A 21,272-nucleotide genomic window follows, 5' to 3' on the forward strand; every position below is an offset into this window, starting at 1 on the left:
CTGACCAGGGGGAGGGGTTTGGGGCAAAGCCTCGCCCCTGCCACGGGTGCCCCCTCCCCCCTCGGCGCAAGGCGTTTTTGCCAAGCGCCTGTCGGCAGGGGGCCGGGTTTGGGGGTCTGGGGTCTGGTGCCGAGGCTGCGGGCCCAGGCCGGGGGGGCGGCTCCGGGGGGGCCGGCCCCCCCCCCCAGCGTCCCTGCCCTCCGACAGCCCCCCCGTGACGTCACTGCCCCCGGCCTTTAACTGGCCGCGCTCGCCCCCCCCAACTCCTCGTGGCCACGCCCCTCCCGAGGCCTGCCCCGCCCCCATCCCTCAGGCCGGGCTCACCCTACCCTGCTCGTTGGGCCGTTGGTCGCGCTCGCCCCGCCCCTGCCGCGGCTGGGCCAATAGGAGCGCCGAGCTGCGCGGCTGGTCCCGCCCCCCGAGGCGGGCGGGTTAGGCTGCGCGGCGGCCCGGAGGGTTTTCCTGCGCCGCCATCTTGGTGGGGGGCGGCTGCCAGCCCGCGCGAGCCATGGCCGCCACCGCCGCCAACCCGGGTGAGCCGCGGGGCTGAGCCGGGGCCGTCGACGCCCGGGGGGGGGGGGCTGGACTGGGCGAGGGGGCTGCCTGGGACCTGCCTGGGGGTAGCGGCGCCGGGAGGGGGCGGTTCCTCGGGCTGGCAGCGCCGTTAGCGGGGTCGGGGCCGGGCCCGGGGTGGGCTGAGGGAGGCTGTGGGCGGGCAGGGCGCCGCCAGGTCGGGGCCGGGGGCGTCTGCGAGGCTCGGTTGGGGAAGGCCCTGAAGGGGAGCCGAGGGGTGGAGGGGGAGGCCGGGGGACTCGGGGCTGAGCCCGGAGGCTTGGGGCTGTCTCGGGGCGGCCTGGAGGCTGGGAGGAGGGGAGCCCGTGTGAGGAACAGGGCGCTGAGGGCTCCGGCTCGGGAGGGTTTGGAGAACAGGGCCGGTGGGGAGGTGATGTGAGGCCAGAAATCCAGCCGGTGGCCTTTGGCTGAGCAGGCGGTTCTTTGGAGGTGCTGGGGCGGAGAGGGGAATGTCATCGCGGCGTGGAGGAAGGCGTCCGTGCTCGGATCCACTCCCTTAGCGTGAGTGGCTTGCTGGGCCCTGCAGACGCCCCCCGTCTGGTGTCTTTGGTGCTGGGGTCTGGCTTCTGTCATTCCCCTTCTGGTTGGGAGCGAGTGCGATACTTGCTGTCAGCGGCTGACATTGCTTTTAGACCCCTTTTTGCTGTATGCTTCCTGAAATTTCTTAATTAGCAGCAGACAAAAGTTGATGTGTTGTTTTGAGAAGTCTTCTTTTATAAATCTTCTCTTCATCTTTTTAAACAACTGAGCTGAATAGCTGGTGTGTAACCAAGGATGCGAGCGCCTGCTGGCAAAAAGCAGGCTATTCTGCCAACTTTTGCTCTCTCAGGTCAGTAGCCAAGGGGTAGCCCCCTGTTTGGAGGAAGCTACAAGTTGGTGATACCTGAGACTTGATGGGGAAAAAAAATGAATCCTTCAGGCTTTCTTCAGATTTCTGGCTAAACTGATCTGAAATCAGCACTTATCTGGAACAACCTGATGTCTGTGAAGTTTGCTGTGAGTTTACAGCGTGGTGACTGAGATCAGAATTTGAGCTTCAATGTCTCTTTTTTTGTTGTTGTTGGTTTGTGGTTTCCGACTATTCTTGCTTGTGGCTTGAGGCTGAGGAGGTCTTGGGCCATGTGACGTGCTCAGGTTTATCGAGGACTCAATGCAACTTGTAAAGGTTCATTTTTTTCATCCTAACTTGGTACAGGAAGCTTCTGTGGCTTTAAATAGTGAGAAAACACTGTTTGCTTGGGTCATTTGTCTGTGGTGATTTTGAGGCAAAGGTGCAGAGCTGGGGTCTGGAAATGCGTGGTTGTGGTGTCACGTAATGAGCTCGCAGAATCACAGAATATCCCGAGTTGGAAGGGACCCATACGGATCATCAAGTCTAACTCCTGGCACCACACAGGTCTACCCAAAAGTTTAGACCGTGTGACTAAGTGCACAGTCCAATCGCTTCTTAAATCCAGGCAGGCTCAGTGGAGCCTGTTCCAGTGCGCAACCTCCTCCTGATGTCCAGGCTGAACTTCCCCTGCCTCAGCTTCACCCCGTTCCCGTGGGTCCTATCACTGGTGTTTGTGGAGAACAGGTCGCCCGCCTCTCCACTCCCCTCGCGAGGAAGTTGTGGACGGCGATGAGGTCTCCCCTCGGCCTCCTCCAGGCTGAACAGGCCCAGGGACCTCAGCCGCTCCTCGTATGTTTTCCTCTCCAGGCCCTTCAGCATCTTCGTCGCCCTGAAATTCTTCAGCAATCAGAAGGTAGAAATCAGGTTAGAAGAAGCAAACGTTCCTGAGCCTACTTAACAAAAACATACCTGAAATGGAAACTGTCAAACTTGGGTTCTAGTCTTGTGGTTAAGCGTGCTTTTGGCTCACAACAGCATCCCTGAAACAGTGAGATCGTTCAAAGTAGTAAAATATCAGTCATGTGCGTCTGGGATGGCGTGGAGTTGATCAGGAAGCTCATTTCTCCTGCCAGTGTAGTGCTGATCGAGGTTCTGCAGCTTGGCAGACAAAGGATATGGAGCTAAATTTAAAGCCAGGAGAAAAAAAAATAAAAAAGCTGTTGCCTGGGGTAAGAATGGAAAATGTATGTTGTGGGCCAACTGTGTAAGAATTCAGTGAATGAAGAAAGGAAGACACTCGCTGCTTTAAACCCTGCCTGTATGATGAAGTGTTTACACAACTGTAGTCCTCAGAGTTGCATGACGTTTTGGAGAATGGAAAAGTTTTAAACAAATTCACAAGGAAAAGAGAGGGAACTTTCAACGTTTGTGTTTAATATTTGTAACTACCAGTAAACAGAGTGACCAGTACGGACTCGCTCTTTCTAAACAGAGTGGCCGTTAAAATGCTTGGTCTGCGTGAGCATTATATACGTGGAGATTATTAGTTTGATAAATTACTTGTGACAAGTATTCTTTAGAATGCTTCATTTGATCTTGAAAAGTAGACTGCAGAGCTGCAGTGAGTACTGCAAGATGCCCAAAAAGACACAAAATGTCCTCACAGCCTGAGCAGGCCACGGTGAAAGATGAAGAAGCCGACTGCAGAATAAGTTAGAACTCCTTTAAAGTGTTCAGAGCATGGTTTGTGTTCGGTGTGGTGCCATCCTGGGCCTTCTGGCTGTCCTCTAACTGCTACATGGGCAAAGCAGATCGCCTCAGAAACCTGTGGGAGGTGGGTAACGCTTCTGCATCTTCAGGTAAAGCAAACTGAGAAATAAACCTGCCAAACCTTTCCGCTCATCTTCTCAGGGGCGAGGTGAGTCACCACACAGACTGTTCGTATCATTTAACTGAGAAAGATTTAAGTGAAGAGCGTTATTCAGTTATGCCTATTTAAACAAGCTTTAAGCTTTACGTTGTTAAAATTTCCTGGCGAGGAGTGAAAAGAGAATAGCATTCACTACCTAGGAGGAAGTCTGGGGGGAGGGAAGGGGTTTGTTTTACTTGAATTAACTTGGGGATTTTAACATTAACTTGCGTTATTAGAGCACTGCAGACTGGATAAATACATGGTTTATCAGTTTTGTTTCAAACATTTTGCTTCTCTGAATGCATACTTCCAAACACCCGAAGGTGGAAGATGTATTTGTGTTTGTTTTCTGCTCTGATTTCTATAATGCTTCTGGGGGGGTGTTCCCATGGGATGAGAGCGTTGAGCTGGCGTAGTTGTCCTCAGGTGACAAAGCGGATCCTTTGCTTCACGTGCAGGAAGCCAATTCCCACGCAGCACTGCATGGGAATTTCAAGCAACTGAAAAAAGTCCTAACAAACCAGAGATGCAGAAATTGAGACAGGTAAATACAAAGCCACGCGTGTCGTTGAGGCTGAAGCCTTCCAGTTGTGAGCAAAATGCATTTGTTACTTCCCGTGTGCTCTTTTATCTGAGCCTCACAGACCTGCTCTGAAGTCCCTTGGCTTTTGGGGGAGCTAACTAATGATTAAATTTAAACTGATCTTGTTAAGCAGAAAAGAGCTGATGGCTGCCAGGCCTGGGAAGCAACCAGATGCTGCTCAGGTTAGAAACTGCAGTAGCAGCTGCATTTTTTTTGCTGTGCCTTGTGCAGTGCCTGATTGTAGCAGGCAAAGTGGTACAATAACAATGCACAGCAGAGCTACAGCAGGCCTGTCTCGTAAATCACAGTTCTGAATATTTTCTGTGACTTTTTTTTTTGAAGTTTTTCACTGTTGAGATGCCAGTAGTTGCAATAGAGCCCTTCCTGGGGGAGCTGGGGGGGAAGTCTGGCTCTCGAGATTACATTCCCTTAGCTGTTCTCCAGCCCGCTCTATTCTGGGTCGTAATTGTTGGCTGAATTGTGGTTGCGCTTGCACATTTGTATTCAGTTACAAATAAGGATCCTTAATTTCTCTGCTGCCTCTGCTTATCTCTTCTGGCCTTACTTAGATGTAACACGTGCTAAAGGCAAGCAGGGGTTGATTCTGGAAAGGCTTGGAACAGAGACCGAACAGGAACTCCGCTTGTTGCAGCGGTGGCCATGTAAAACCCACCCTGTTCCCAGAAGGGCTGCCGGGGGCTCCTGGTGACACGTTGGATTTTTTGAAGGAACCACTTTAAAAACTGAAAATGAGCGTTTGTCCTGTTGCTTGCTCTCAACATTTGTTTCAAAAGAGTGTATCCGCTGCCTTTATTTGTGTGATTCCAGAGAATTTGAAAGATGCTGTTCTTGCCACTTCGAGTACTGGTGTGTTGAGTCAGAGCTAAGCACCCTGGAACCTGTGACCTGCTGATCGCTTTGGGTTGGCAGCTTTCCAGGGCAGGGACTGTAGTATGAAATGAAATCAGCCTTTATAGATTACGACGACCCAGCTTTTCTCCCAAGAATCGTTTGACTCTGCTAACTGGGACTTCTGCTTGCTCCTGCCGAGCTGTGGCTTGCCTTTTATGCTTGGACGCAGGGACTCTCGTGTGCAGCTGCAGAGGGATTTCTGTGAAGCGCCTCCGTTTCTCAGGACAGACATCTGGGCCGCTAAACTTACCGTATGTGGCCACTTCAGACCCCCTCACCACAACCCTCATTGCTGTGTACGAAGCTTTTGGAGCTTGTATTAATAGTTAGAGCACATTTGTGTTCCACCGGTTCTTTGATCCCCATGTAAAATTGTTACACGACTTGGGAAAAATTGGGAGGGTGGGGGAGGAGTTAAGACTTGAGCTTAATCTTTGCTTAACGTTTTGAAAGGAAGCTTTGCATTCGTGTGAGTGCCTAACTTAGAAACACTGAAGGATGAAAAAGCCAGAATGTCCCATCTGCCTGCCCCATGAGCTCCTTTTTTGGGGTGAGGATGTGGTGGGTCATGTGAAGGAGTACAGAACCATTCTGGTGGTCTTTTAGTGTGCAGAGCAATGTATTGTCAGTTTACATCATCAAACGTCAGGATATTTGATGCCCTTCCCTTTGTGAAAGGGCACGTTGTACCCCGAGAGGCAAATCTTTTGGAGTAAGAAGCTGAAGTGTGAGGTAAAGGGACCTAGTGTGAGATGCTATGAGATGCTAGTCCATGCAGTAGGTTCCTTGGAATTAGCAAAGACTCAGGTGAGGCCTTCAAAAACACGGACGCCTTCCCCCACCTCTAGTTAGAAGATGATTTGCAGAGGAACTGTACAGTGTCGCTTCCTTCCCCTGCCCTAAGCCGGAAATTCCTCTCTTCTTAATAATAATAAAAAATATCTGCAGTGGTCCAGAAACTTTCTGTTCGAATCGTGGTATTTGCATCCATATGTTGAAAAGCCCCAGACTCCTTGGGAAGCTGCCTGTTAAAAAGGAATAAAGCATCTGACCTGGTTTGCTTGCACTCAGGGCTGTGCTCCATGAAATGAAGACCTTTGATATCAGCACTCTGCACCTTAGGGTTTCCCCTGGGAATAAGGGAAGCAGCACAGAGGCCAGCCATCAGTGGCAGTGCCCAGGCAAGCCCAAGTCAAATGGGGAGAGCGTAAGGAGATGGGAACCTCTCTGCGCCCAGCTTGGAGGATGGCTGTAAGGAAGGCCAGCCTCCGGTTAGTTCAAGTGCATCACATCACATCAGCTGGCTTGAGCTTATCGCGTAGGGACTGATTTCCTGGCAGAGACCTCGTGTATTCACATGGTGAAAACCACCAACCTTGCGTGGTGAACGTCTGTTTCCATACCTGACTTTATTCTCCGTTTTCTTTTTGGAAACTTCGCGGAGCTGGTTGTATTTTGTTGCTGCGGCTAGTGCTGAGGTTGTGCGCTTGTGCTCTTCGGGTCTGTGTTGGGCCCTTGAGGTTTTTTTCTTTCCTGGGGAGGGTGGGGGATGGGTGCCGAAGGCTGTGTTTTTTTTTTTATGTGAGCAGTAAAAATGGGCGTTGCTGTGCAGTTGCTCTACACTATAGTTCTCCTTTACTTGTCTAGGAATATTCTAGTGGCCTGGGCTCAGCTGAGATCTGACCTCACCGGAGCTTGAGGCTCGATTTGTTGCTGTATTTGTTAAACCCAACTTTGATGGTTTGCTTTGTCCCTCCAGTTCTGGCAGCAGCTGATGTGTAAGCTCTCAGTGGCAGTGTCCCACTTTGCTGTGGTCTGGGAACCTCAGCAACAGGCTGTTCGGGATGTGTGTGTGTCCCCTCCACTTTGATAAAGCAGAATTGTTTTTTCTCCCTTCAAGACACTCTGCGCAGCGCGGTTTGCAAAGATTGTGGGGGAGATGCTCTGGCTGAAGTGAGTATTTTGGTGGCAGCAGTTGGTTAGCAGCAAACTGCGAAGAGCCACAGCCGTTCAGAAGAAGAGTTGGCTTATTTCAGAAACATGAACAAATGCCTTTTAACCTGTGGTTGAAAAGCTCTGGATCTCTTGCAGATCAAATTGTGTTAATGTAGAAGAATGTTTAACACAGCTCTTGTGGAAATACCCTATGATGAGGCTTCAGTTGAAAGCATTCTGAGCCAGCTCTACCACTACAGAGCTGGTTCCTGTGTGCTCCTGAATTCTAAATTGGGAGTAAGGGAAAAAAAAAAACGACTTGAGAGTCAGAAGTCAGGCTCTGTGCTATCCAACGCTGCTTTCTAACGTCGGGTCCTGGCTTGCGAGGAACCGAGAAAGTCTGCGTTGGCTTTGGTGAGAGCTGGGAGCTGCTGGCTGAGCACACAGGGAGGAGCGGGCGGCATCTGTACTGCTGGGTCTGGGCACGGGCTGGGAGCCAGCCTGCCCGTGCTGCCACGGGAGGGTTTCAGTGTGTGCCGGTGTAGAGAGCCGGGGCTTTTGGCTTTCATTGTGGGGGAAAAAGTGTAGTATGTAACCTTGGGCCTGCCGTCTGGCTTGTGAGGAGGGCAGCACGTTCAGGTTCTCCCTTCTTCCTTCCCCATACACTGCAAGGCGTGAATTTTCACCTCTTCAAGCATCCCTTCCCACAGATTTGTATCCGCGTGGAACCTCTCATACGTCGCACTGTGGTGTTAACGGTGCGTCTTAGGATTCCTCCGTTCTGCACTTCTTGCAAGTGTTACCTGCCTATCTCTTAAAGAATTAAGTTTCTTGCTGCTCGCACAACTTTTCTGTGCGTAAGACACAAGGGTTCTAGCTCCAAGCGAGCCTGCTGGTGTACCTCATAGAGGCAGTGTTATGTTGGGGAAGAACGGCTGTGTGGCCAGTCGTGGAGGAGCACAGTCAGAGCCTGGCAATCTCGCCCCTTCTGCCTGCAGGTCTGTACTGATGAACAGTAGGAATGCCAATCTGAAAGACCGGCGTTTTCAAGGTGCCCTACAAGCACCTTGGGTAACTTCTTGTCTCGTAGGCTGGAAGATGCACCCTCTTGAGGTGGTGGTAAAGTTCAGGCGATCCCATGACTCTTCTCCCCTTCTGCATGCTTATGTGAGAGTTGTTTTAGCCCCCACCCATGATCACATCAGACTCCTCCCCTGTCTAAAAAGGAGACCACATCTTTTAGTTTAATGAGCCTTTGAGTTGATGGAACCAGCGTGTAGTCAAAGCTTGAAATGGACCCTGAGCACAGGCTGTGGAGCAGCAGTAGATAAAGGACTAGAATCATGCTGCACAAAATCTCTCTACTTCAGACACTGAAATGCCATCGCTCTTCGTGAGAGCTGTGTGTTGAGGCTACTCTGTCTGAACTAGAGGAGGATTTGATGTAACGCTTACAGTGTTTCTGCATCTCCTGTTTAGAAATGGCCTCAGATGTTTCCTCGCTGAACGCAGCTGTCGGCTCTGGGACCCCTGGGCCGGGTGCACAAGCTGGAGGAGCCATCGTTCAGAGAGCCAACAAGAGGCGTCCTGGGTGAGTGTGTACTCCATGGGTGGCTTTTTTACTTTTCTGGATGTGTGTGAAGTGTGCTTTTGGGGAAACATTGCTCTCCTGAAGAGCAGTTGGACTTGTGATGAGGGAACTTGTCTACTTTTAAGCAGAGCTGCCAGGTTCCTTCAGGTGCACTGCATGAAGTCCTTTTCCTGTGGAGTGTTATGCTTTGTGCCAGTCGTATCCTATAAAACCAGGGTTCTGTGTTGCATACAGAAACAGAGGGTTAAAAAGTTGAGTTAAAACTCAGAGGGTAATGGGGGTTATTTCCAAGGATTGAGGCGGAGTCACAGAAGCAGTGAGGCAAGCCAGTTGCTGCAGGAGTGGTGGAGGAATGGGGAAAGTCTGTGCCTCGCTCCAACCTTTACAACTGCGCCCTCTTTGGGACGGGGTGGGGGGGAGACCGCAATGTGCTTGTGGTAAGCTTTTTGTTTGCTAAAAATGCCTTGGCAAATTAAAAGGATATTGAGTGGCTTCTTTTAAATTCCTGGCACAAAAAACTTCCTCTTAACTTTCAAGCTAATTAAAATCTCTCTGTGCTTTCCCTGTCACTCACTCCTTCTACCTCCGTTTGCTGATTGATGCTCCCGCTCCCCTGCAGCTCCTCCCATGCTGTCTGCTGCTTGTTCCTTGCACTTCATTTACAAACGTGCATGCTGCTGTGCTGTCTCTACGTACCAGTGTTCCGTCCTGAAAGGAAGTGTAGTGAAAAGCTTTTCCTCTGCCATCCCACACACACTTGTAACAGGGACAAAACATGCTTCTAACAGCACTGTGACACTGTCCGTTGTTGAACTAAGGATGACCGTGCAGGTCACCAGACTGAACTGTAACTCTTGAAATGTGCCCTCTTTTCTTCTCTCTTAATGCAACTGGTCCAAACATTTGAGTTGCAAGTGCTCTATTTGTAGGTTGTTGATCAGTCACTTGAGCAACAAGAAGCAGCTGTGGCAGCCTATTGTGCTTCAGATTGCTGCTGTGAGATCCAGAGCATTTGGAGTAGGAGTTCATGATGCAATGGGTGCTCAGTGGCCTGTCTTTCGAACTGTTTCCTTGCTCTGTTTCTGTTAAACATGTAAAAGAAGCCCCCTTCTAAACCTTGAGGACTGTTTCATGTTAGTACTTGGGATTACTTAAATCTTCCTTTCAGGAATCATCTGCATCCCTGCAAGGACAGAGGAAAAAACATCCTGTAAAGGAGAAACTGCTTGGTTAATAACTCTCTTCTTGCGTATGTTTTTCAGGCTTGATTTTGATGATGACGGAGAAGGGAACAGTAAATTCCTCAGGTGAGAGAGAACTTCACATCCAGAAGTTTCTGTTGTGTGATCTAAGTGTCTCTGCATTCCCCTCAGAGTAGGAGCTTGCTGCTTCTGTGGCTTTTCCTGTCCAGCAGTGCAGAGTGAAAGAAACGGCTCTGAAGGAGAGGAGGCAGCAATCCACTTCCTTAAGCTCTTCCCTTTCTCTTAGTAAGCAGTATTTCTCCATCTCTGCAGCTGATGCCAAATCAAAGCTGCTGCACATATGGGGTCTGTGAGTCTGGAGAAGGGACTGTGGTTGGGAGGAGGTCCTGTTACTGCCTGGGATACAGTCTCTGCCTCAAAACTCCTAGGGCCAGCCCCACAGTGTGATGAGGTCAGCTGCAGAGGTGAGCCTTCTGGGCTCACAGCAAGGGCAGAAGCAGTGTTGCAGAACTCACGATGTTAGTGTTCAATACCAGCACTGCAGAAGATTAAATGTGTTCCGTGAATGCTCTCAGCCATCTGCTGTCTGCTTCAGCACAGCACTGTAGGAGCACTGCTGCTGGCCCAAGCCCCTGTTTATTGTAGAGAAGAATCTTCTGCCAAATAGCTTGTCAGCACAACAGTGAGATGCTGAGCTTTTGTTAGGGCGTTAGATGTGTATCACTTAATTCTCATCTGTTGTGAGGATGCTCCAATTACAGAGACCTCCTTGTTCCTGAGGAGTTGGCAAGCCTGCAAGTATCTCCTCTCACGATCCATATGGAATGCAGAAGAGTTGGAAGATCTCATGTAACTTATTTGTAGTCTCATTAAATGGTTTGGGATTGGACAACTAATCTATGTCAGTCTGCTAGAGATGACTTCAGGATGGCTTCAAGACGATCATGGTCCTGATGATCGTAGGATTTACCTATGAGATCTCTTGGATGAAGGTGTTGGTCTGGGCTAATTGCATCTTCAAAGCTCAGTTGAACCTATTGCTTTGTGTGTGTGTTCACTTAAATTACTGAGTGAAACACCATTGTCTTTGATAGGAATGTGATGTGGAAGACATCTATGTCCTAAAAGTCTACACTTTGTTTTAATTAGGTAAAGGAAGAGTATGGTTCTGGATTGCCTAAGCTCAGCAGAGTTTGCATTTTCTGCATGTTTTGTTAAACCTTGTTGTTCTTTGTCTTTGGGAAATAAGTGCAAACACTTTTTTTTCTTCCTCTCCCCTTTCTCCTAGGTGTGATGATGACCCGATGCCAAATGATAAGGAGAGATTTGCCAGGTAAGAATATGTTGTGTTGCGGTTTTGGAAGATTGTGGTGCCAAACCACCATAACGTAAGAGATCCTGCGGCACCCTTCTAATTAGCAGCTAGATTTTTCTCTTCTTCGAGTGAAGGTGCATCTTGCACCAAAGGACCAAGATACTTCCCTTGATATTTTTTTTTGGACCAGTTAATTATGAGTATGATAACTTTATCTTCTTTCTTAGTATCTATTTCAGCTGTTGCCTTGGACTCTCATGCTTTTCTCCTGCCCAAGAAACTTGCAGAGACAAGTTTCATGCTTAGCTTAGGTTTTATTTGGACAGGGTTTTCTGGCAATTTTTGTGCTTACCTGTGTGTGGCTTGTGTTGTCTGTGGGGGGGTAAGTTAGGCAGCAGCTTCCCTTAAATAGGGGATTTCCTAGACACTAGAGGGTAGAGTAATGTTATAGGCAGTATTTTGATGCTGATTTTCTACTTGGTGGTGTCTTGAGAGCAGCTCTGTACTGTCTGGTAACTTCATGGCATTTTTCAGTTTTCTGAAGCCCATTAAACTAAATTTAAGTATTTTTTTGGGTTTCATTTATGTTGCAGTATAACGTTCTTTGTCAAAGTAAGCTTCTTTTGTGTATATTGAGTGTTAGAAATTTCAGGTTTTCCCCTTAGTGCAAAGGCTCATCATCTTATGTCTTGCTAGGAGGAAAAGCGAGCAAATACAGAATAGTGGTCAGGATACTGTGCTTAGTCATGTGTCCTAAGGAGGGATCAGACTTCAGAAGTTCCTGAAACTGGAGTTACAATAAATGCTTGAGAACAAGGGGGAATGGACTGCCCAGCATGTTGTGTCAAGGACCCTGAGGATCAGCAGGGCATAATGTTGGTTGTGGGGGCCTCTCCGCAATTTCCCAGAGGTGATGCAATGAAACTACTGGTGTAGAAATAAAGGCTTTATAAAATGTCTATTCCATGTTTCAGCCAGAGCTATAAACTTCTGTTGAAGTTTTAGTGCACAGAGGGAAATATTGCAAAGCCAAAACTTCAGGTCACAGTCATGCTGATCGTCTGCCAAATACCGAGGAGTGACTTCTAAGCTGAGGCTCTCCAGCTTTTAAGTGGTTTGACTTGATTTGAAATCAAGCAAATTAGAAATGTTTGCCAGCCCACACCAAATAACTTTATTCCCTAGTGCAAGTCATAAGCTCTGGAGACTTAAGGCATAGCAGACCCCGATAATTTAAGTGGTAGGATAATGCAGGATACCAAAAAGGCATATTCTGTAAGCAGGAATTGTGATGTTGAATGGTTTCGTAGTCTCTAAAGTTGAAGACCTACTTGTTAACTGTACAGTGGCACCATAGCTAGAGTGGGGTCTCAGCTCCCTGTGACTCCTGTTGTGGTGTGCCTTTTGATTACCTTGGTTAATATGCATGAGGTTGGAGAAGAAAGGAGGAACACACAACAAGACAACCAAAGAACAAAACCCCAACCAACCAAAAAAAAAACACATCTCAACCCCAGAACTGAATGTTATGCACCCAAAGTTGCTAAGGCCCAGGCCCGTTGCCTGCAGTATTTAGGAGATGTGCAGTACCTGTGCACTTTAATGTAGAGGTTATCACTTGCAGTTACTGACTGGGACAACTCTCTAAAGGACAGTAGCAGGAGGTGAAGAGTACTGACAAAGTCTTCAGCATTCTGGCACCCTGAATGCAGATGTAAGAAAAGGGTGCCACAGATCCTCTCTGCATCTGTCCCCCTCGGCCTGCTCACAGCTGTTTTCCGTGACTGCTGGTATCATAGCATGCTCTTCATAGCCTACATCTTTCAGTACGTTCTTCCTCCATCCTCAGATGATGTGAAGCAAAACAGAGCATAAAAGAGAACATCACTTTTTAAGTGCTGTATTAGAAACTGAAGTGGAAAAGCGTCACAGCTGGCTATTGTCAGAATACACCTATTAGACTCCAGAAATGCACGTTATGTCTTAGTTGCTCAGCCTTTGAGTGGTTGCCCGCCTGCCTCACTGAGAACACGCCTTCACCTTTCCTGGCAGTAACTCTTGAAGGATTATTTGTTATCCAAGGCAGCCGAGCCTCAAGGGGAAAAAGTTACTAGCCTTTTCAAAACATGCTTTGCAGATTCCTTTTCCCTGAAAACTGAAAGTGCATGCAAGTTGGTGGGAATGTCTGCCTGCCTTTTTGTAAATGGTGTGCGTAACAGCTGTGTGTGTAATTTGTCATGTAGCCATCTTGACTGTGTTGTCCCGAATGGTTTTTATGTAACAGCATTACAAAAACGTGTTATCTGTGAATCTTACACTCTTTAGATTGTTTTAAATCTGCTTTTCTGATTTCTTAACCTCAAACAGGCTATTGATTTTTTTTATTCCCCTTTAAAGAAAGAGCAGTTGAATGTAGTCTAGCCCCTCTTCTTAGTTTTGCCGTTAATCTTTTAATCTCGCACAGAATGATCTGCACCTCAGTTACATGTAAAATCTACTCCTTACCTATTTTACGATTCTGATAAGCATTCTAAAACTTTAAAACAATGTAGATTAGTTTAATGTGTAATGATGCAAACTGACTTTGTTTTATGGAATTAATCTTCTGCAAAACAGGCATATCTGTAGGCTGGGTTTCCTAGTTCATCTTCCCATTTTTCATTTCTTTAAACTTTTTTCCATTTTAGCTTAGCTCGCTGATTTTATTTTTAGGTCTGATGATGAACAGAGTTCAGCGGATAAGGAGAGACTTGCCAGGTAGGAGAACGGAGATTTCAAGCATGGACAAGCAGAGTATTTCCTTTCCTTTGTATATCTCTAGGCATCCCTTTTCCTTTTTTTCCCCCCTCCTTCCCTTATCTGCTGCAGTAGAGGACTTGAAAGCGAACAGACTTCTGGAAATTGCTGTGTAATGCAAATTAGGAGGGGAAAGGCATCTAGTTCCCTTGTAAGAATGTCTTTGGGGAATACACAAAAAGATTTGTTTGCTGAAGACTACAGGGAAGAACATGGTTGGACCACGGCTTTCACTGAGTATTGTAGCTTTGCTAACCTGTGCTAAATACAGTTTCTCTTGTGCTGGATCAAGGTGGCAAATGCCTCGTTCTGGCCTTGGTAAGGTTTTCTCATGGGAATGCTATGGCACTGTCAAAACAGGCATTAAAAAGTGTACTAGTTTAATTTTTTTCTACTTCTTAATTTCATGGCCCCTTAAAAACTTCCAGGAAAGTTGAAGAACAACTTAGGCTTACTGAAAACAGGATTTTTTCTTGAGTTCCTGTTTGTAGGTTCTTAGGAACCATGACTCTCACTGAAATGAATGAAGCAGTCACGGTGAATTCTGTGCCATTAATGTAGAAACGTACACTGAGAACATGTGTTCCCAGCTGCAGCTGGTAGAGATGGTGTGTTGTCAGGACTGCATTTCTCCAATGGCAAAACGCTGACGCTGAATGTATCCTTCCCTGTTTTGAACTGCAAAAACAGCTTAACTGCCAAGGTTTCTGTTGCTTGCCACCCATGGCTTGTTACTGCTGCAGAGCTGAGGGTTGATAATTCATGAATGAATGGCTTGTTTAGTGGTTTGCCATCCTGCAAACTTACCTTGTAACTTCTTTGGATTGTTTCACCCTAGATTGATTCTCAAACAGTACGCAGGACTAAAAGACTGTTTTGAGTGTTGAGAATGCCATGGTTCTGGTCAGTTTACTGCCTACTCTCTGGTTTCAAACCGAAAAATAATCCTCAAAGACAGTCTTTCCTAACTGCAGTATTGCGTAACTTAGATATTTGAGGAGGTAAGGAAACCTTACAGGTGAGGCTTGTGACTACAGCAAACAGCAGCGTTTTTCAGGAATTTCTCTTCCAGTGAAATAGCGACTCTCTCCCCAGCAGTCATTTCTTGCTGTCATGCAAGAGCCTGAAGTAAAGAACATTTGGCAGTGGGGCAAGTAAAATGTCTAGTGGATTCCCAATAGCCTTTGTAGTGGAGGTAGTTTAACTTTCACCATTGAGCATGCAAGTTTGGAGAAACTGAATTAAAGGTGAGTGTGATAATTGAAGCACTTCTTTTTCTGAGTATCACTTTCTTGCAGCAAGGAGCAAGGTCACTGAATGATCGCACACACCTGGGTGTTGATAAATGCTTCATTTTTTATCCTCTTTCCCTTGCCTGTCTATGTTCCTTCAAGCACTCGTGTCATTACGTTTTCCGATCATGTGCTTCCACGCATCTGATCCATCCTTTTGTACAGGAAACCTGGCTTTTAAGTTCTGTTTTGAAAAACCCACGTTAGTGCTGCACTGAAATTACACGTAGCAGATAAAAAAGAATACAGAAATTACATTCTGACTTCTGGGGACTTGATGAGGAATGTGCCTTGTGAGCAGACTTGCAAAAGGCGTGTGAAGAACATCTGTAAGGACAGTAAATGGGCGGCGTTGTTGTACGGCCTCAATGGAAATGTGTATGCCCCACCCAGGTCTTTACCTGGTAGGTGGGCTGTCTGTGTTGGCCTTGATCTGTATGAGGTGTACATCTCCCCTCCTCAGAAGCTTTCCCTTCTGCCATATTGCCTTGCAATGTTAACTGAGGAGCATCTTCATAAAGGCACTGTGAGGTGAGGCCTCTTTGTTGTAATTTAGTCTTAATTGCAACCCTGGCCTCCTTGTGTGGTTATTGGAGATAAGTGAGTGTCTTCAAGGGTGGGGGGTAGCATTTGTTTAATCCTCAAACAGGGGCTGGGATGAGTATTAGCCTGTCTGAACCAGTGCTGATGGGGCCTAGCTGCTTAAAGGCAAGCTTCCTCCCTCAAGTCTGATGAATCCCACCTTGAGAACAGAGGCCATGGTAAAGGAAGAAATCCTCCGGCTTGCTGAAGTGGTATGGAAATGGTGGAAAAGCTGCTCTCTGTTTTAAAATAGCTTAGCCTAGCTCATAGCTTTCATGACATACTGGAGAATCAACATGGTTTAAAATGAGGCTCTCTTGTCTGCAGCGAAGAAGGTCCAACTGTAGACTCTTCTCCTTGCACTTGTTCCTGCGTTCCTTTGTGCACGACCAGCATGCGAGACGCTTGTAGTCCTTCTAACTCCTGATGACCCTGATGCATCTCTGTATTTTGCACCTTGGCCTTGTGGAAGCGTTGCCATAGGAAAATGGCTGAGCCTTCTGGCCTGTTGGTAACTTTGTCTTCCTCCTCTCCCTCCTGGCCTTTTTAGGGAAAATCACAGCGAGATTGAACGTAGGCGAAGGAACAAGATGACTGCCTACATCACAGAGCTGTCAGATATGGTGCCCACCTGCAGTGCCCTGGCCCGCAAACCAGACAAGCTTACCATCTTGCGCATGGCTGTCTCTCACATGAAGTCTCTGCGTGGCACAGGCAATACCTCCACTGATGGCACCTACAAACCCTCCTTTCTCACTGACCAGGTCTTGCCTTAAAGCTGCTTTGTGGGAAATACTGCAATTACAGGGGGAGAGGGGAAATTAAATTGTGGGCGGGGGAGTTAGGTGCCCGGGGTGAGTTTAGAGGGTGTCACCTGCTTGTCTGTGGAGTTAAGAGCATGTTTGTCTGTTGTGAATGCAGGAACTCAAACACCTGATCCTAGAGGCAGCCGACGGCTTTCTGTTCATAGTGTCCTGTGAGACTGGGAGGGTGGTGTATGTCTCTGATTCTGTGACTCCTGTCCTGAACCAGCCCCAGTCTGAATGGTTTGGCAGCACCCTATACGACCAGGTGCACCCAGATGACGTGGGCAAGCTGAGGGAGCAGCTTTCCACATCAGAGAATGCACTGACAGGTAAAGCAGCCTGAGAGAGGATTGGCAGGGGTGGGCAGCGTGAAAGCCAGCAAAGGACTTGGTTGGATTAAAACCTTCCCTTTGTAGAAGGAACCAAACCCTGGTGCCTTTCTAACAAGGATCCTGCAGCCCCCCCTGAGAATGCATCTAAAGGTACCACTGGTGACACTTATATCTCACTAGTTTCCTAATGCGTTACCTGGTGCCTGTGTTGGGGAAAGGACTCAAATTGCGATAGCATCTTGTTTTTACCACTTTCTTTAGGTCGCATCCTAGATTTAAAGACAGGTACTGTCAAGAAGGAAGGCCAACAGTCCATGAGAATGTGCATGGGTTCACGAAGATCTTTCATCTGCCGAATGAGGTAATGGAGAGAGTCCTTGGAAGTCTCATTTGAGCCTGAAGCTGAACTTGCCATGTCCCCTTCATGCCTTTATTCCAGCACTTTTTGCTGATTCTGCCAGACCAGATATGACATGGGCTGAGCTTTCCACACAGATCTAGCGGCTGAGTTCTAGAGGTTTTTCTTTGCCCTGTGCTAAAATAGCTCTCAGCTGCTGATGTAGGAGACCCAGTTCCAAGTAACAATTTATTTTGACCCAATGTGTCATCGCAGTTCTGGAAGTCTGTAGAATGAGTGCTTTTGACTTGTGTGATGGAGCTTAAAAGGTTTATCCCCGTTTATAGAGGACTTTGTCTTATTCAAGGCTGTTAGATTGTTTTGATGGTGACCAGGAAAGACGAAAGCCTTTCCCCTCTCACTTCTAATTCTGGTACAGGTGTGGCAACAGCTCAGTGGATCCGGTTTCTGTAAATCGTCTCAGCTTTATGAGGAATCGCTGCAGGTAAATAACACAAGGGCTATGGTCAAGCCCGTTGCATTGCTAGGAACAAAAGAAATGACAGCTCTGACAGTGGTGGGGACACACTGTAGTTGGTGACTGTATGGGATGGGCAAGTACAGCTCAGAGTTTGGAGACAACTGCTAGAAGATGAACCAAAGTACCGGTATGTTGATGAAGATAATCCTGAGAAATGTTAGTTCTTTACTCCATACTTGGGTTTGAAGTCAGTTTAAAATGTGTTCCCCAAAACTGTTGTTGGGTTCTGGTGTACATTATCCCAGTGTTAATTTGAAGCTGAGACAGATTCCAAACTATTGGGGGCCACCTAGCTGGAAAGCAGATCTTCAGGAAAGGAGCTAGGAGTCCTGGTGGGCACCAAACTGAACATGAGGCAGCATTGTGCCCTGGCTGCTAAGAAAGCTGATGGTATTCTTGGCTGCATTAGGCAAAGTATTGCCAGCAGGTCGAGAGGTGATCCTTCTCTACTCAGCATTGGTGAAGCTGCATCCGGAGCACTAGTCTCTTTTTGTATAGGACACAGACATACAGGAAAGAGTCCCATGGGGGGCCACCAAGATGTCCAAGGGATTGGAGCACCTTTCTTACAAGAGGTTGAGTGCTGGGACTGCTCAGCCTGGAGAGGAGGAAGCTTGGGGGGATCTTACCAATGTGTCAAAGGGAGGGTGCAAAGAGGGTGGAGCCAGGCTGTTTTCAGTGGTGCCCAGTGCCAGAACAAGAGGCAGTGGGTACAAACGGCAACACGAGAGGTGCCCTCTGAACATCAGGAAGCACATCTTTACTGTGTAGGTAACAGTGGTGGAACAGATTGCCCAGGGAGGTTGTGGTGTCTCCTTCAAAAGCCACCTAGACTTGGGCAACCTGCTCTAGGTAGCTGTGCTTGAGCAGGGGGATTGGACACAGATGACCTCCAGAGGTCCCTTCCTACCTTAGCGACTCTGTGAGTTTTGTCTTTACACCATTTGGGTTTATGTCAAGTTTTTTCTTTACCCTGAAGATGTCGTGTGGATTTATTTTAAATACAAATATAAAAGCTGTCTCATCCAGTTTAATACATAGCACAATCAGAACTGTTTCTCTCTCCCAAGGAATGGCTTAGGTGCAGCAAAAGATGGTGAACCTCACTACGTTGTGGTGCACTGCACAGGGTACATAAAAGCCTGGCCCCCTGCAGGTAATGACTTAATGAAAGCATTCAGCTATGTCTGTTTCTAAAAATGTGGTCTGAAATTGTCTGTTCTCTGAACCGAATGTGCAAGCAAATACTTTCTAAATGTATCTGTCACTTTGTCATTTTAGGATTGAACTAATTTTTGCAGATACTGGAACAGAGTAGTGTGTGTCTAAACAGTATTCTCTGTAGAGGATGAAAATTATATGAAGCTGTCTAATTTACTAGCTAATTCTGAAAGTTACAGAGATCTTAAACTTTTCTGGCAAGAAAAGGGAGGGGGGAGGCAGCTTAATTTACTGAATTCCTTCATGGGAAAGGATATTGAATTACCAAACAGGGTGGAGAGATGTATTGAAGTCAGAACTGCATGCCTTTTTTTCCTCTGAAATCAGCAGTTCTTCCTGTATTGACCTTGCTGGAATTTTTGGCACTCCCCTCTCAGGTGTTTCACTGCCTGATGATGACCCGGACGCTGGCCAGGGCAGCAAGTTTTGCCTCGTGGCTATTGGCAGACTCCAGGTGTGTAGCATCTTTCAATGGTTCAACATTGCCTTGTCCTAAAAGTCTGCAGAGTTGAACTGTTCTGTCTGAAGGTGTTCCCTGATTGCCACAAATCTGACTGCAGGGCTGGCAGGCCAGGAGAAAGCAGCTCTCGCAAGATCTGATAACAATGTACATGTCTTACCTTGCAGGTCACTAGCTCGCCCAACTGTACAGACATGAACAACGTTTGTCAGCCAACAGAGTTCATCTCCCGACACAACACCGAAGGCATTTTCACCTTCATAGATCACCGCTGTGTGGCTACTGTTGGCTACCAGCCACAGGTGAGGAAATGACAGGAGCTTTCTAAGAAAGAACTGCTGTTCAAATGTTCAGACTTACTTTTTCCTACTTCCTCTTTTGTACATCGTGGTTCTGCTTGTCTTAACAAATTTGATTAAAACAGTGCCCAGGCACTAAACCAGGCCTGTGTTTCTTCTCCGCCAGTTGCTTTTTCATCTGCTTTTCAAAGTGCTTTGATCATTGGCAGGGTGGGCAGCTCTGGGTTATGTCAAATGTCAATTAAGATTGTTTTTTCCTACTTTGGAGTTAGAGATCAAATGTTAGTCAAATACTGTTGTGCTTCTCTCTAAAATACAGCATACCAGTTCCTGCACTTAGTTTTTGTAGCAATGATTTGGAAAGGGGGAGCAGTAACTACCTGTCAAAAATAGAGTTAATGGGGCAGACCTGGAAGAGGAAGCGTGCCTGCCAGATGAAAACTGGTTTGATCTCTCTCCCAATTCCTTTAAAATTAGGAACTTCTGGGGAAAGACATTGTGGATTTCTGCCACCCAGAAGACCAACAGCTTTTGCGGGACAGCTTTCAGCAGGTAAAAAAAATTAAACTACCAATTTGCATGCATAGTGGTATCCAAATTGGAATCTGTCTTGTTGCTTGCAAAGCAGCAAAAGTAACTGGAAAACCAAAAGAATAAACCTTAGTTACATCTTCTTTGTCCTATGGCAAGTGGTTACAGATAGTCACGTAACTGTAAATGTGCAAAACAAAGCAGAAGCATCTGATATCTAACTCTTGAATTCATCCTCTGGCTGCTGATCCGGTCTGCTTTTAGGGCCAGAGACATGGCTACAAAGTGCATACGTGAATGCCATGCTTCTGTGGCTGAAACACTGGTTCATCTCTAGGGCCCAGCCAAGTGGTGCAGAACTCGAAATGGATGTGGTTTGTTTGTCCTGTTGTGGTTACTCTTATTTCTGAGGGCGTTGGACTTGTGGCAGGGCAGGTAAGACTGCCCATGTGCTTTCATGACTCCAAAAACAGCTGCTCATATCCATTTGTCCAAATAGCTGGAATCAGAAGCAACAGCGTGCGCTTCATTTGCTGGAGGTTTACTCATACATCTCACCAGTGCAAAGAGATAAATAAAATATAAGCCAAAATGGTGATATTAGATTTAATACCCCCCCCCCCCCCCCCCATCATTCGGGATTCAAAATAGCATAAGGGAATTATAGCAGTGCTTTTAGCTGGGGAAAAAAGTGAGATATGGTCTTCTAGGCTTTCAGGCAAAGGGCCATCACAAGTTTTTAATGGGGGGTGGCTTGTGCTCAGAAGCAAGTTGCTCTTCAACACCTTCTTTTATCAGGTACTACTGATGGCATTACGTTTTTTTAGGTGGTGAAGTTAAAAGGCCAGGTTCTGTCAGTCATGTTCCGATTCCGATCCAAAAACCGGGAATGGCTCTGGATGAGAACCAGCTCCTTTACCTTCCAGAACCCCTACTCGGATGAAATTGAGTACATCATCTGTACCAACACCAACGTCAAGTATGTACATGGAAATGGCTTGCCAACCATCAGTGATAGCACATGAACCTGATGGGATCTTGTCCCAGAAAAATCAGCAACGCAGAGCCACAGGAGCTTTGGCCTCTATTCCTCACCAAGCTTCCCATCAATTTGTGCTTAGGCCCTGGAGAAATCACTAAGTCCCTCGAGTACTCTTTTCCTGGGCCATGGCAGGCAGTAGCGGACTATGAAGTGCAAGAAATTTAATTCCTTTGGCTGT

General features: G+C 47.2%; 1 protein-coding gene across 9 annotated transcripts in view; it reads left to right on the forward strand.

Annotated features, from left to right (window-relative positions):
• The first annotated feature begins 387 nt into the window (after positions 1–387).
• The window catches only part of ARNT (aryl hydrocarbon receptor nuclear translocator), a 28,220-nt gene continuing 7,335 nt past the window's right edge, over positions 388–21,272 (forward strand). For 3 of the 9 annotated variants that reach the window (XM_035346582.1, XM_035346585.1, XM_035346588.1), the window contains exons 1-15: positions 388–533; positions 8,227–8,338; positions 9,601–9,645; positions 10,829–10,873; positions 13,568–13,612; positions 16,076–16,289; positions 16,447–16,660; positions 16,748–16,813; positions 16,925–17,024; positions 17,440–17,505; positions 18,612–18,697; positions 19,140–19,216; positions 19,390–19,524; positions 19,999–20,073; positions 20,880–21,031. In XM_035346582.1, the coding sequence (XP_035202473.1) occupies positions 509–533; positions 8,227–8,338; positions 9,601–9,645; positions 10,829–10,873; positions 13,568–13,612; positions 16,076–16,289; positions 16,447–16,660; positions 16,748–16,813; positions 16,925–17,024; positions 17,440–17,505; positions 18,612–18,697; positions 19,140–19,216; positions 19,390–19,524; positions 19,999–20,073; positions 20,880–21,031 (1,457 nt within the window). In that variant the 5' untranslated portion in view covers positions 388–508. Of the gene's footprint in view, positions 534–5,490; positions 5,620–8,226; positions 8,339–9,600; positions 9,646–10,828; positions 10,874–13,567; positions 13,613–16,075; positions 16,290–16,446; positions 16,661–16,747; positions 16,814–16,924; positions 17,025–17,439; positions 17,506–18,611; positions 18,698–19,139; positions 19,217–19,389; positions 19,525–19,998; positions 20,074–20,879; positions 21,032–21,272 lie in introns of all 9 variants that reach the window. The other 6 variants (XM_035346586.1, XM_035346589.1, XM_035346587.1 and 3 more) reach the window with 4 other exon arrangements.

This window comes from Oxyura jamaicensis, chromosome 25 (assembly GCF_011077185.1).
Source record: "Oxyura jamaicensis isolate SHBP4307 breed ruddy duck chromosome 25, BPBGC_Ojam_1.0, whole genome shotgun sequence".
Taxonomy (NCBI): Eukaryota; Metazoa; Chordata; class Aves; order Anseriformes; family Anatidae; genus Oxyura; species Oxyura jamaicensis.